Source organism: Chiloscyllium plagiosum, unplaced genomic scaffold (genome assembly GCF_037043375.1).
Source record: "Chiloscyllium plagiosum isolate Xiang-an unplaced genomic scaffold, Cpla_swu_hap1 HiC_scaffold_36, whole genome shotgun sequence".
In the NCBI taxonomy this organism is placed as follows: Eukaryota; Metazoa; Chordata; class Chondrichthyes; order Orectolobiformes; family Hemiscylliidae; genus Chiloscyllium; species Chiloscyllium plagiosum.
In genome coordinates, this window is record NW_028270174.1 from 11,996,013 (window position 1) to 12,009,535 (window position 13,523).

Below are 13,523 nucleotides of genomic sequence, written 5' to 3' on the forward strand. Positions count from 1 at the left end.
TCCTCTCTTGCCTCCCTTTCTATCCTTCCATAGCATCTGTACACTAGCAGAATGAGCTACCAGTCCTGTCCCTCCCTCAGCTGTGTTTCTGTAATAGCTATGTTATCCCAGTCCCACATTCCCATCTTGAGATCATCTGCCTTACCTGTCAGTCCTCTTGCATTGAAATGCAGTTTAATTCATCAGTCTTCCCTCATTCACTGCTGTGCTCTTGTCTGTTTAACTTGCTACATTTAACTTCTCACTTATCTCACTATTGTTTATGGTTCCACCCCCCCTCTGCCAGACTAGTTTAAACCCTCCCTGGTAACTCTAGCAAATCTCCCCACCAAGATATTGGTCCCCCTCCAATTCTGGTGCAACCCATCCCTCTTGTACAGGTTACTTCTGCCCCAGAAGAGATTCCAATGATTCAAAAATCCAAATCCTTGCCTCCTGCACCACCTCCTCAACCACGCATTCATCTGCCGTATCTTCCATTCCTACTCTCACTAGCACATGGGAGTAGTACAGAGATTGCTACCTTGAGGTCCTGCCTTTAATCTCCTACCTAACTCATTTGTACCAATATGTAAAACAACCTCCAGCTGCTCACGCTCCCCTTTGAGAATTGCTCTGAGACATCTTTCACCCTAGCACCGGGGTGGCAATACACCATCCTGTAGTCTCACCTGTGGTGGCAGAAACACCTGTCTATACCCCTCTCTAGAGAGTCCCCTATCACTATTGCTCGCTTGGACTTTGCCATTTCCTGGTTTACAGTACAACCATTCGAGGTGCTAAAGAGCTGGCTGGTGCTGCTATTTTCCGCCGAGAATCTATCCCCCTAATTTATCCAAAATTGTATACTTCTTAGAGAGGGGGATGGCCACAGGAGACTCCTGTACCACCTGTCTACCTTCCCCTGGCAGTTACCCATTACCTAGAGTCATAGAGACATACAACACAGAAACAGACCCTACGGTCCAACTCATCCATGCCGTACAGATTTCTTAAATTAATCTAGTCCCAGTTGCTAGCACTTGGCCCATATCCCACTAAACCTGACTGAACCTGTGTTGTCACCATCTCCCTGAAGCTATGATCTAACTCACTCTCTGCCTCCCATATGCTCCTCGGTGCTTCCAGTTGCCACTCCAACCAATCTATGTGGTCTGAGAGGACCTGCAGACATAGTTACCAGGGACAGTCGACTGTTCCTTGATCTCCCCATGTCTGACAGGAGCTACATATCACTCTATTGACTGCCATCTCTGTCCCTTTAATAACTAGCTGTGTTTGAGGGGAAAAAAAGTCTTACCTGGCCTTTACCTTGTTGCTGATCATGCTTCTTGACAAAGATTATTATTCGCCCAGGGCCACTCTTAGATCTAACCAGCAGCACTTCAACTTTAAAGTAGCCCCTTGTAAAAATAGCTGGAAGACATAGCAAGGTCATTGGCCTAAACTCCCACACTTGGCTCAACTCCCAGCGTTTGTACTGTCTTCTCAGTCACACTCAGTCCACGAGTGGAAACACTCTCTCTGTATCCACACTAAAAAGTGCCTTTCATTATTTTAATGATGCCTCTTGGGTCACCCCTCACCTAAAAAAAAATCACACACATCATAAAAATCAGAATTTGAAGTTGAAAGTGGAAGAAAAAAAATCAGAAAGAGTTGAAACTTGGAGAAACAATATGTGTGAGAGTAGATAATTGAAAATTGCAAAGCACAGAATTGATACTTGAGATACCAATATGCATTGGGTAAGTGCAGGGTAAGCAGTTTGTGTTATTGAGTCATAGAGTCATAGAGATGTGCAGCATGGAAACAGACCCTTCGGTCCAACCCGTCCATGCCAACCAGATATCCCAACCCAATCTAGTCCCACCTGCCAGCACCCTCCAAACCCTTCCTATTCATATACCCATCCAAATTCCTCTTAAATGCTGCAATTGTACCAGCCTCCACCACTTCCTCTGGCAGCTCATTCCATACAGATACCATCCTCTGTGTGAAAAAGTTACCCCTTAGGTCTCTTTTATATCTTTCCCCTCTCACCCTAAACCTATGCCCTCTAGTTCTGGATAATGGATGTCTTAGCAGCCACAGCATACTGTGAATCTTCATATTACACCACAGGATTGCTTGTGATGTAACTGGGTAAATCAAATGCAGTGGACCATTTTCTCAGGATAAATAATAGATACTGAAAGGAAAAAGAAAGAAGTGACTCTATATAGTACCTTACAGGACATCCCAAAGCACTTTATGGCCAATGAAGCATTTTAGAATTGTAGTTCCGATTCAAATGTAGCAGCCAGTTAACACACTGCATTCTCGGGGGATTTCAAGACTAGGAGGCATATTTTTTAAGGTAAGAGAAGTAAGATTTTAAAAAGACAAAAATCAACCAATAATTCCAGAATGAAAGCTCAAGTTTGGAGTGGTGACTGTAAATTTGTCATATAGCCTATCAGGCTCATTAATGCCCTTCCCTTCCTTTATCTGCCATCTTTACCTGGTCTACTGTATGTAACATAAAATGCACAGTATTGGGATTGACTCATTACTGCACTCTGAAACCGTTGAGCAATATCGCAGTTCTTGGGGTAAATAGGGATGGGCAAAGTATCCTGCTTGTTTCAGCAAATGCTCATATCTCCTGAAAGGGTATGTTAAAAAGTGGGGGGGAAATTAGCTGATCCATTTCTTACATTACAAGAGCATTATACCACTTTGAAACAAAATCTTCACTGCCTGTAAGGCACCTTTAAGAGACGAATGGCTGTGAAAAGCAATAGACAACAAAAATTTTCCTGTTTTCTGTTCTTGTCTGACATATTTCCTTTATTCAGTTGGTGACCCCATTTCCAAGTAATTAACTGGCCTGCAAAATGCTGTGTCGTGTGAAACGTGATGTTTTTGTGCGTGTGAGACAAGAACAAAGTGTTGGAAATACTCAACAACAACAAAAACAGAAATTGCTGAGAAAGCTCAGCAGGTCTGGCAGCATCTGTGGAGAGAAATCAGAGTTAGTGTTTCGGTGATGCTGCCAGACCTGCTGAACTTTCCCAGCAATTTCTGTTTTTGTTGTTGAGTATTTCCAACACTTTGTTCTTGTCTCACACGCACAAAAACATCACGTTTCACACGACACAGCATTTTGCGGGTAATTTTTCCTGGTAATTTTCCATTTTCGTTTCTGATTTCCAGCATCCGCAGTTCTTTTATTTTGTTGGAAACAATCGGTGGGTTTGGCAACATCTGAGGGAGAGAGAGACTTGGCATATCAATTCTTTCCAAAAACGATCTTTTAAGGGCGACTGGAGAATAAAGACGCGTTAGCTGATTGGTCTGATGCAAAATATGTTTTTTCAATAATGCCTCGTTCGGAGAGACAGAGGCACAGTGTGCGTGTGAGATACAGAAGGAGGGACAGGACTGCCAGAGGGAAGGAGGGACAGGACTCTGGGTGGACGGGTCACAGGCTGCGAGCGGACAGAGGATGTTGTGCTGGGGATCTGGCGTTTCCCACCAGCTGGGATTAAAGCACCAAACCACTTCAGAGCTGCAAGAGGTGGAGTGCCTGCGGAACCGGGCGGTGAAAGCGGTCTGCTGTGGAGAAAGGCACTCGGTGTTCCTCGTGGACGATGGCACCGTGTTCACTTGCGGCGAGAACGAGAACGGGCAACTCGCGAGGCAGGAGAGCGGACCCCCCTCCAGCGGTAAGGTGTCAAACTGAGCTGGGTGCTGTAGACAGGAGTCGCTGCAAACATTCCGCACGCCCTCGGTATCGCTCAGTTCCCATCCCAATTGGACACTCCAGTTGTCACAATGTGCAACAGATTTGTTTCCTTATTGCAACTCCCTTTAGCCCCCACCCCGATACTCCTTGTGGGATATTGTGCGGAAAAGAAACTAACTCATGACAAATCCAAAGACATTTGACTGCGCTCATCTCGGCTTAGTTTTGATACTCGAGTCAAATTAAAAGTCGATTTGCCAGTCCCCTTAAATATCCACTTGCACAGTCACTGCCAATGCTTTCGCTTCCTATCTTTTCAGTTTCGTTTTCTCCCAGAGTTGCTGCTTCCAAAAGCTGTCTTGAGCGCAGTAGTTTCGATACACAACTGTTATGTGCAGAGTTCAAAGTAACACATTGTTACAGTGACAGCAACCTCAGCTGGGAGTTGGAGTCTTCAACCCTCCCTCCCCCTCTCACTCGTGGGAATGAACTCTACCTTCCAAAAATGACATTTTGCAGTCCTGTTTAGGGGGTTAATGAATTTGAATTTCAGCCGATGCTAAGGCCCCTCCACGAAAGGAAATGTTTGAGCCCCGCCTACAACTGATTGGGTCAAAAGTGCTGAACCATATTACACGGGAACCAGCTGCTCTGTGGGCTCATTTCTGGCCCAGCACTTTGAAGAGTTGTACACAGGATAAGATTAGATTACATTACAGTGTGGAAACAGGCCCTTCGGCCCAACAAGTCCACACTGACCTGCCAAAGCGCAACCCACCCATACCCCTACATTTACCCTTTACCTAACACTACGGGCAATTTAGCATGGCCAATTCACCTGGCCTGCACATCTTTGGAATGTGGGAGGAAACCGGAGGAAACCCACGCAGACATGGGGAGAACGTGCAAACTCCACACAGTCAGTCGCCTGAGGCGGAGAATTGAACCCGGGTCTCTGGCGCTGTGAGGTAGCAGTGCTAACCACTGTGCCACCGTGCCGCCCAAAGTGTGTTAGTATTATAGAATCGTACAATAGTGACTAGCAAGTGGGTTATTTGGTACCATAGGGACACTCACTTTGACAGCCAAACCATTTAATGTAGACAAAAATGAGAATAACATTTCACCTTTAATTACTTAGCAGAACAAAGACCAATTTGGCACCCTCAGCGACCACCTAGTTTGACTGTATGATTGGGTGAGCCCAGCTGGCAATTGAGATGTGATAGGTGTGGCAAACCTGGGCAGATTGGATAGCTTTGGACTAAATGTGCACACAGCTTTATCACTGAGGGTTTACCTCACTTTGTGCAGACTAATTTAGAGAGATTCACCAACATCTTTGTCATTGTTAGCATTCAACATTAGGATACTAGAGGTGAGCTAATAGGATTTTGGTTATTACTTTTCTTATCAGCAAAGCCCACACCCCAAGAGTGATTTAATAGCGTGAAAAATATTCTTCTCTTGAAACTTTCTGGTGACGCTTGAAAATGTACAACTCCAGTAGAGACAGAGTTTTGTTTCTGTTCTGAGACATATTGGCTCCAAAACATGTCCTGTAGAATGTAGGTTGTGTGATTGTGGTGTGATTTTACTTTCCTCTGATTTTGCCCACAGAGAAGCATTCGGCTTCAGTTTGGCTATTTCTTGCAATGACACATCAGAGATTGGAAATTCATCCAGTCAGGGAGTTTCAGCCAGACTGCCATATTGGTTAACATTACACAAGTGCCTAGACCATTCTGATCAGAGCAGCCACAAAAAAGAGTGTGTGGGAGGGCAGCACCTTCTCAGTGACATAGCTTATCAGTCTTGCAACTTCTCCAAACCCAGGCCCTCTAAAAGCTAAAAGGGAAACAGCAGCTGATGCATAAGGACATCACAAACTAAAAGGCCTGTCCATGTTGCACACACCATTCTGATAATAGACAATAGGTGCAGGAGTAGGCCATTCAGCCCTTCGAGCCAGCACCACCATTCATTATGATCATGGCTGATCATCCACAATTAGTAGCCATTTCCTGCCTTATCCCCATAACCTTTGATTCCACTATCTCTAAGAGCTCTATCCATCTCTTTCTTGAAAGTATCCAGAGACTTGGCCTCCTCTGCCTTCTGGGGCAGAGCATTCTACACACCCACCACTCTCTGGATGAAGGTGTTTCTCCTCAAAGCTGTTCTAAATGGCCTACCCCTTATTCTTAAATTGTGTCCTCTGGTTCTGGACTCACCCATCAGCAGAAACATGTTTCCTGCCTCTAGAGTGTCCAATCAATTAATAATTTTATTTGTCTCAATCAGATCCCCTCCCATCCTTCTAAACTCAAGAGTATACAACCTAGTTGCTCCAATCTTTCAACATATAATAGTCCAGCCATTCTGGGAATTGACGTCATGAACCTACGCTGCACTCCCTCAATAGCCAGAATGTTCTTCCTCAAATTTGGAGACTAAAGCTGCACACAATACTCCAGGTACAGTCTCACCAGGGCCCTATACACCTGCAGAAGGACCTCTTTGCTGTTCTAAGAATCCATCTCGGAGGCACTCCACAAACTCCCATTCTTGGGCTCCGGTACCACCCTGATTCTCCCAGTCTACCTGCATGTTGTAATCCCCCATAACAACTATAGTAATACCTTTGCGACAGGCCAATTTCAACTCCTTATTCAACTTACACCCTACACCCAGACTACTGTTTGGGGGTCTGTAGATAACTCCCGTTAGGATCTTTCCACCCTTAGAATTTCTCAGCTCTATCCATACTGACTCTACATCTCCTAATTCTATGCCCCCCCTCACAAGGGATTGAATATCATTCCTCACCAACAGGGCCACCCCACCCCCTCTGCCCATCAGTCTGTCCTTTCGATAGCATGTATAGCCTTGAATATTCATTTCCCAGGCCCTGTCCACTTGAAGCCACGTCTCAGTTATCCCCACAACATCATACCTGCCAATTTCGAACTGAGCCTCAAGCTCATCCACCTTATTTCTTATGCTTCGTGCATTCATATATAGAATCCTTAATTTGTTACTCCCCTCTCCCTTCCTATCAATCTCTACTTCACTTGACCATACTGTATGAACTCTTCTTGAGTTTTCTGCTCCATTGATTCTGTTGTCTGTCTTAACTTCTCTTATTCTCACTTTCTCTTTAACTTCATTCTTAAATTTCCAGTTTGACCCCTCCCTCCCACTACTTAGTTTAAACACACCTGTGTTGCAGTGGCAAACCTGCCTGCAAGAATGCTGGTCCCCTACCTGTTAAGGTGCAACCCATTCCTCTTGTATAATTTATCCATTTGGTGACTTGAACTATGTCACCAATCCTTCACTGTCGCTGAAGCAATGTCTTGAAACAACCTTCCCAGCAGCATTGTGGATGTCTATAAACACTAAGGACTGCAACGGGTCAAGAAGGCTGCTCACCTTTCTCAAGGGCAATTAGAGGGATGGGCACAAATGCTGGCTTAGTTAGTGGTGCCCCTCTCCCATGAATGAATTTTAAAACATTGACATAGTGTTGTAAACACTAAGAGTTAAGACAAAGTAACATTCACACCACACAAACGCTAGGCAATGATCATCTCCAATAAGACACAATCTAACCACATTGCCTCTTGACATTCAGTGTGATACCATCACTGAATCCCCCACCAGCCATAGCTGGGGATAACCATTGACCAGAAATTGAACTGGATCAGCCATATAAATATATGGCTACAAGATCAGGTCAAAGGCTAGGAATATTGCAGCAAGTAACTCACATTCTGATTCCCAAAGCCTGCCCAATATCTACAAAGCACAAGTCAGAAGTATGATGGACTACTCCCCACCTTTCCACTTGAGTGCAGCTCCAGAAACACTCAAGAAGCTTGATACCATCTTGGACAAAGCAGCATGTTTGATTGGCGCTTCATCTGCAATCATACACTCCCTCCACCACCAATGTTCAGTAGCAGCAGTGTGTATTATCTGCAAGAAACACTGCAGAAGTTCACCAAAGATCTTGAGACAGCACCTTTCAACCCATGACTGCTTCCAAGGCAAGAACAAGGGCAGCAGACAAATGGGACTAGTAACATCATCTGCATCTTCCCCTCCAAGCCCACTCCCCATTTTGACCCAAGGGTCACAGAATCATAGGGATCTACAGCACAGGAAACAAAAAAGCATTTCAGCCCATCAAGTCTGCGCTAGTCAAAAACCACCATTTAACTGCTTTTAATCGCATTTGGAAATATATCACCATTCCTTCAGTGTCATTGGATCAAAATTCTGGAATTCCCTCCCTAATGGCATTGTGGATCCATGTACAGCACATGGACTGCAGTGGTTCAAGAAGGAAGCTCACCCCCATCTTCTCAAGGGCAACTAGGAGTCTGCAATAAATGTCAGCTCAGCCAGTGATACCCATGTCCCATGAGTGAATAAATACCATAAGAATGTGATATTATCAGAATCAGTATGTTTCACCTTTTAACCAACCACCACCAGATGCTCTGACAGGACGCAAATCTCTAATCCTTTCCACTTCAGCTCAATTGCATAGAGAGCCAATGTGTGTGATGAAGGCATACAGGGTAAGTAGGGAAATGTTTCATCTGAATCTTCAGAGGCTGCATGTGTATGTTCAGAGGGCAATAGGAAATTTGGGAATTCTTAACTCTACTGTTGCCAATGATTTTAGAATCAAATGATATGGTTGAGAAAGGATCTCATAATAAACTTATTTACATTGACCACAGAACAGTCAATAAACAATGTAATTTTCGGGATGGATAATGTATGCATGTCACATACATAAGTTGTGTGTGTGTTTTTTTACAGGACAGGTAATGGCTCTAAGCACAAACAACGTTGTCCATGTGGCATGTGGCAAGCATCACACCTTGGCCCTTTGTGAAAATGGATCTGTCTTTGCCTGGGGAGCTGGAACCTATGGGCAACTGGGCATTGGGAGATGTTGTGACATTTTTTCTCGTCCAAGGTATGACGAAATAAGTCCAGACTGGATAAGCATAGTCTAGTGCTTACATACCTGTTGTTAACTGAACACCAGATGGCTCTCTAAAGGGAGTACATATATTGTTACAATTCCAGACCAAAGTCTCAGTAATATTACTTAGGTTACTATTTGACAGAATACAGAGCTCTGTAAATAACAGCAGAAAGTGCTGGAGAAGCTCCATATCTGGCAGCATCTGTGGGAGAGAAAAACAGAGTTAATGTTTCTTAGAAACACAGAAAATAGGAGCAGGAGTAGGCCATTCAGCCCTTCAATGGCTCCGCCATTCATTATGATCACAGCAGATCACCCAATTCAATAAGCTGTTCCTGCTTTTCCCCCATACCATTTAATCCTTTAGTCCCAAGTACTATATCCAACTCCTTCTTGGAATCATACAATGTATTGCCTTGACTGCTTTTTGTGGTAGTGAATTCCACAGGCTTAACACTGTCTAGAGAAGAAATTTCGCCTCATCTTCCTAAATGGTTTACTCCACTCCTTTAGACTGTCACCCCTGGTTCTGGACTCCCCCACCATCAGGAACATCCTTTCTGCATTGAACTTGCTCAATTTTCAAGTCTGTTTCAAGTCCAATATGACTCTTTGGAGGAAGATTCAAACGCCATTCCCCACCAAAACTGGTGTTTCCCTCACCTTATGTCTGAGTCTGTTGTAGGCTAATGGCATGTCTAGTGAACAAAGCTGAAAATGTGTTGCTGGAAAAGCGCAGCAGGTCAGGCAGCATCCAAGGAGCAGGAGAATTGACGTTTCGGGCATGAGCCCTTCTTCAGGCTCCTTGGATGCTGCCTGACCTGCTGCGCTTTTCCAGCAACACATTTTCAGCTCTGATCTCCAGCATCTGCAGTCCTCACTTTCTCCTAGAAGATTTATGTCTAGTGAACAACTCCATTATTGTTGTATCATTTGTCTAGTGGGGTAGTAGATAGTAAACTAAATAAGTCTCTTGTCTTCCACTTCCTGCATGTCTATGGAAGTCAAGGAATCCAATAGAAAAACAGAACCAATGATTGTTAGCCATTAATAGTTTTCAATCTGGTACGATTATATTGTCATCTTTGAAATAAAGCACATTATAGTGGGTTTCCCACAGACTGTGAAACTTGTAAGGTGCTGAAGAGAGATTGTAGGTGCTATGTTCCCGGTGATCTGCTCCTTTTCGAGCATTTCTTCATGAATATAGGCAACGGAATAGAGTCATAGAGATGTACAGCACGGAAACAGACCCTGTCCAACCCGTTCATGCCGACCAGATATCCCAACCCAATCTAGCACTCAGCCCCTATCCCTCTGATGTCGAATAGAAACATCAAGACTGTAGCCAAAAATGCCGCTTGCACAAAAATAGGTGGAAAGACAACTTATGAGAGGGATACAAACAGGTTATGGGGAGATATTGATAGATTAAGCAAAAATGTTGGTAAATGGAGTATCATGTGGGAAATTGTGAAGTTTTTTTATGGACAGAAGAACGAGAGAGTACAGCATTATTTAATTGGAAGAAAAAGCTGCAGAAAGGGACTTGGGGGTGCTTGTGCATGAGACACAGAAAGCTAGCATACAAATGCAGGAAGGCAAATGGAATATTGGCCCTTATTTCAAGTGGGTTGGAATGTAAAGTTAGGGAAGTCTTTCCTTACCTATACCAGGTGCTGGTCGAGCACTTCTGGAGTACTGTGATTTTGGTCTTCTTACTTAAGGAAAGGGGGCAGTTTAGAGAAGGTTCGCTACGATGGATTCCTGATAGAGAAAGATTGGTTCATGAAAAAAGACTACATAGGCTGGGACTCTACTCATTGGTGTACAGAAAAATGAATGGTGATCTGATTGAAAAAAAATAGGATTCTTAAGGGGCTTGCTGAGGTAAATGCTGAGAGGATGTTTCTCATTATGGGAGAGTCTATGACCAGAGGGCAGAATAAAGAGGTGTCAATTTAAGAGTGAGATCATGGAATCATAGAATCCCTACAGTGCAGAAAGAGGCAGTTTGGCCCACCATGTCCCCCTGCACCCGTCAAAGAGCATCCCACCCAAATCCATCCATCACATCCTATTCCTATAACCTTGCACTCCCCTGTAAATCCACCTAGCCTGCATATCTCTCACACGAAGAGGCAACTTAGCATGGCCAATCCACCTAACTTGCACATCTTTGAGTGTGGGAGGAAACCAGAGCACCCGGAGGAAACCCGTACAGACACGAGGAGAAAATACAAGCTCCACACGTGCAGTCACCCAAGGCTGGAATCGAAACCGAGTCCCAGATATTGTGAGGCAGCTCCGAAATGAGGAGGAATGTCTTCTTTCAGAGGGTCATGAGTCTTTGGAACACCTGCTACAGAGCATATTTAAGGCTGAGATAGGTAATTGTTGATCAGTGGGGGGAATGAAGGGTTAAGGGGAAAACGCAGGAAAATGGACATGAGGAATATTACATCAGCCATGATCTTACAGAATGGAGATACAGGCTACCTGCTGATGTCAACTACTGCGTATTCTTCACATACTTTGTTTGGAAGAGTTGAAAGAAATACCTTTCTTTGATTTGCAGGAAAGTAGAATTGGCCAGCATTCCGATAGTGCAGGTTACATGTGGCCGTTACCACTCACTGGCTCTTTCCAAAGGTAACACATTATTACTGATCACAATGAAGTTTTCAGCGTCATGCCTATCATTGGATTGTCTAATGGAAAAGTTTGTCCATTCTCTTTAGGTGGTGCTGTCTATTCCTGGGGACAGAATACTTATGGGCAGCTCGGACTCGGTGAAGAAGTATACAGCCAGCTACAACCCAGACACGTAATCTCTCTCACTGGGATTCCAGTGGCTCAGATTGCTGCAGGGGGACGGCACAGCTTTGTCTTGTCTCTCTCTGGGGCAGTGTTCAGTTGGGGAAGAAATAATCATGGACAACTGGGGCTCAAGAGCACAGTGGGTAAGAACATGCTAGAGCACATTTTCCCATTGAAGTTAATCAGATGTCACTAAAGATATGAGCAGGATCAATCAAATAGACTTCTTGTCAACTCATGACATTAGGTCACACTCATAACTTAGAGGCATAGAGTCATTGAGATGTAGAGCACAGAAGCAGACCCTTCGGTCCAACCCATCCATGCCGACCAGATATCCCAACCCAATCTAGTTCCACCTGCCAGCACTTGGCCCATATCCTTCTAAACCCTCCCTATTCATATACCCATCCAAATGCCTCTTAAATGTTGCAATTGTACCAGCCTCCACCACTTCCTCTGGCAGCTCATTCCATACACATGCCACCCTCTGCGTGAAAAAGTTGCCCCTTAAGTCTCTTTATAAAATTAAGTTTCTTTATAAAATTACAAAATTATAAAAATATGAAAAATAACATTACAACAACAAAAACAACAACAATAAACAATAAACCAACTTCTATACTACTCTACAAAAGAACTCACAACTACACTCATTACACATCAATAAATAAATAAGTAAATAAATAACGCTGCTCAGCATAACAGGACCTCAGCTCTCAACCTTCGAGCGCATCAATTATTAAACCCACGTTTGCTCGAAATTCTTTCTTTCAGGACATTCGGCTTATTAAACCAAACCATCATGGCAAGACAAAAACCCTAATTAAAATAACAGACATATCTGCTTCCAAATATTTCAAAAAGGGTTGCCATGTCTTATAAAAATTGTTCGTTTTCTGGTGCACTATGTTTGTAAGAGAGTCCAAAGGAATGTGTTCCATATTCTACCCTAACAGACTCAGGGGTTCTCAGACACCCAGCTGCGGGCTGCCTTCTTGAATAGCTGCAGTCTTTCTGGTGTAGAGAAGCTGACAGAGATGTTATGAAGGGAGTTCCAGGATTTTGACCAATCGACAGTGAAGAAAAGACAATAAAGTTCTCTGTCAGACTGGCATGTAGCTTGGAACTTGCAGGTGGTGGTGCTCTTAAGCATCTGCAGCCTTTGACCTTCAAACTGGTAGAGGTTGAGGTGTTGGAAGGTGCTGTCAAAGAAACCTTGGTGAGTTAGTGCAGTGCATGTTGTAGATGGTACACAGTGCTACCTCTGTGCTTTAGTGGTAGAGTGTGTGAATATTGAAGGCAGTGGGTGTAGTGGTAATCAATGGGAATACTTTGTCCTGGATGGGGTAAAGCTTCTTGAGAGTCGTGAAGAGGACCTAAGGAGCATACAACGAGGTATAAAAAGGTTTAGTTAGTGGCAAAGATCTTCCAAATGAAGTGCATTGGGAGAAAGGGTGAAATAATCCATGTTGGCAGAAAGAATAGAAAAGAAGCATACTATCTAAATGGTGAGAGGTTGTAGAGCCCTGAGAGGCAAAGAAATCTGAATGTCTTAGTGCCTAAATTGCAAAAGGTTAGCATGCAGGTAAAGCAAGTAATCAGGAAAGCTAATAGCATTTTCCAATTTATTACAAGGAGAAGTGAATGCAAGAGTAGGGAAGTTATGCTTCAGTTATATAGGACTTTGGTGACACAGCATGTAGGGTATTGAGTACAGTACAGAAGGATGCTAATGTGTTGGAAGCTATTCAGAGAAGGTTTATTAGACTGTACCAGGAATGAGCAGGTTGTCTTTGGAGAAAAGGCTAGACAGGCTAGGCCTGCATCTTCTGCTGTATAGAAGAGTCAGAGATGGCTTAATGAAACTTATAAGATCGTGAAAGGACTTGACTGAGGGCATGTCAAAAAGATATTTCCTCTTGTGGGAGAATCTAGAATGAGGGGTCATAGTTTAACAATAAG

General features: G+C 43.8%; 1 protein-coding gene across 1 annotated transcript in view; it reads left to right on the plus strand.

Annotated features, from left to right (window-relative positions):
* The first annotated feature begins 3,139 nt into the window (after positions 1 to 3,139).
* LOC122539481 (putative E3 ubiquitin-protein ligase HERC4) overlaps positions 3,140 to 13,523 on the plus strand; it is a 46,903-nt gene continuing 36,519 nt past the window's right edge. Inside the window, exons 1-4 of the mRNA XM_043674359.2 lie at positions 3,140 to 3,710; positions 8,567 to 8,726; positions 11,317 to 11,390; positions 11,480 to 11,701. Coding sequence (XP_043530294.2) covers positions 3,491 to 3,710; positions 8,567 to 8,726; positions 11,317 to 11,390; positions 11,480 to 11,701 — 676 coding nt within the window. The 5' untranslated portion in view covers positions 3,140 to 3,490. The remainder of the gene's footprint in view (positions 3,711 to 8,566; positions 8,727 to 11,316; positions 11,391 to 11,479; positions 11,702 to 13,523) is intronic.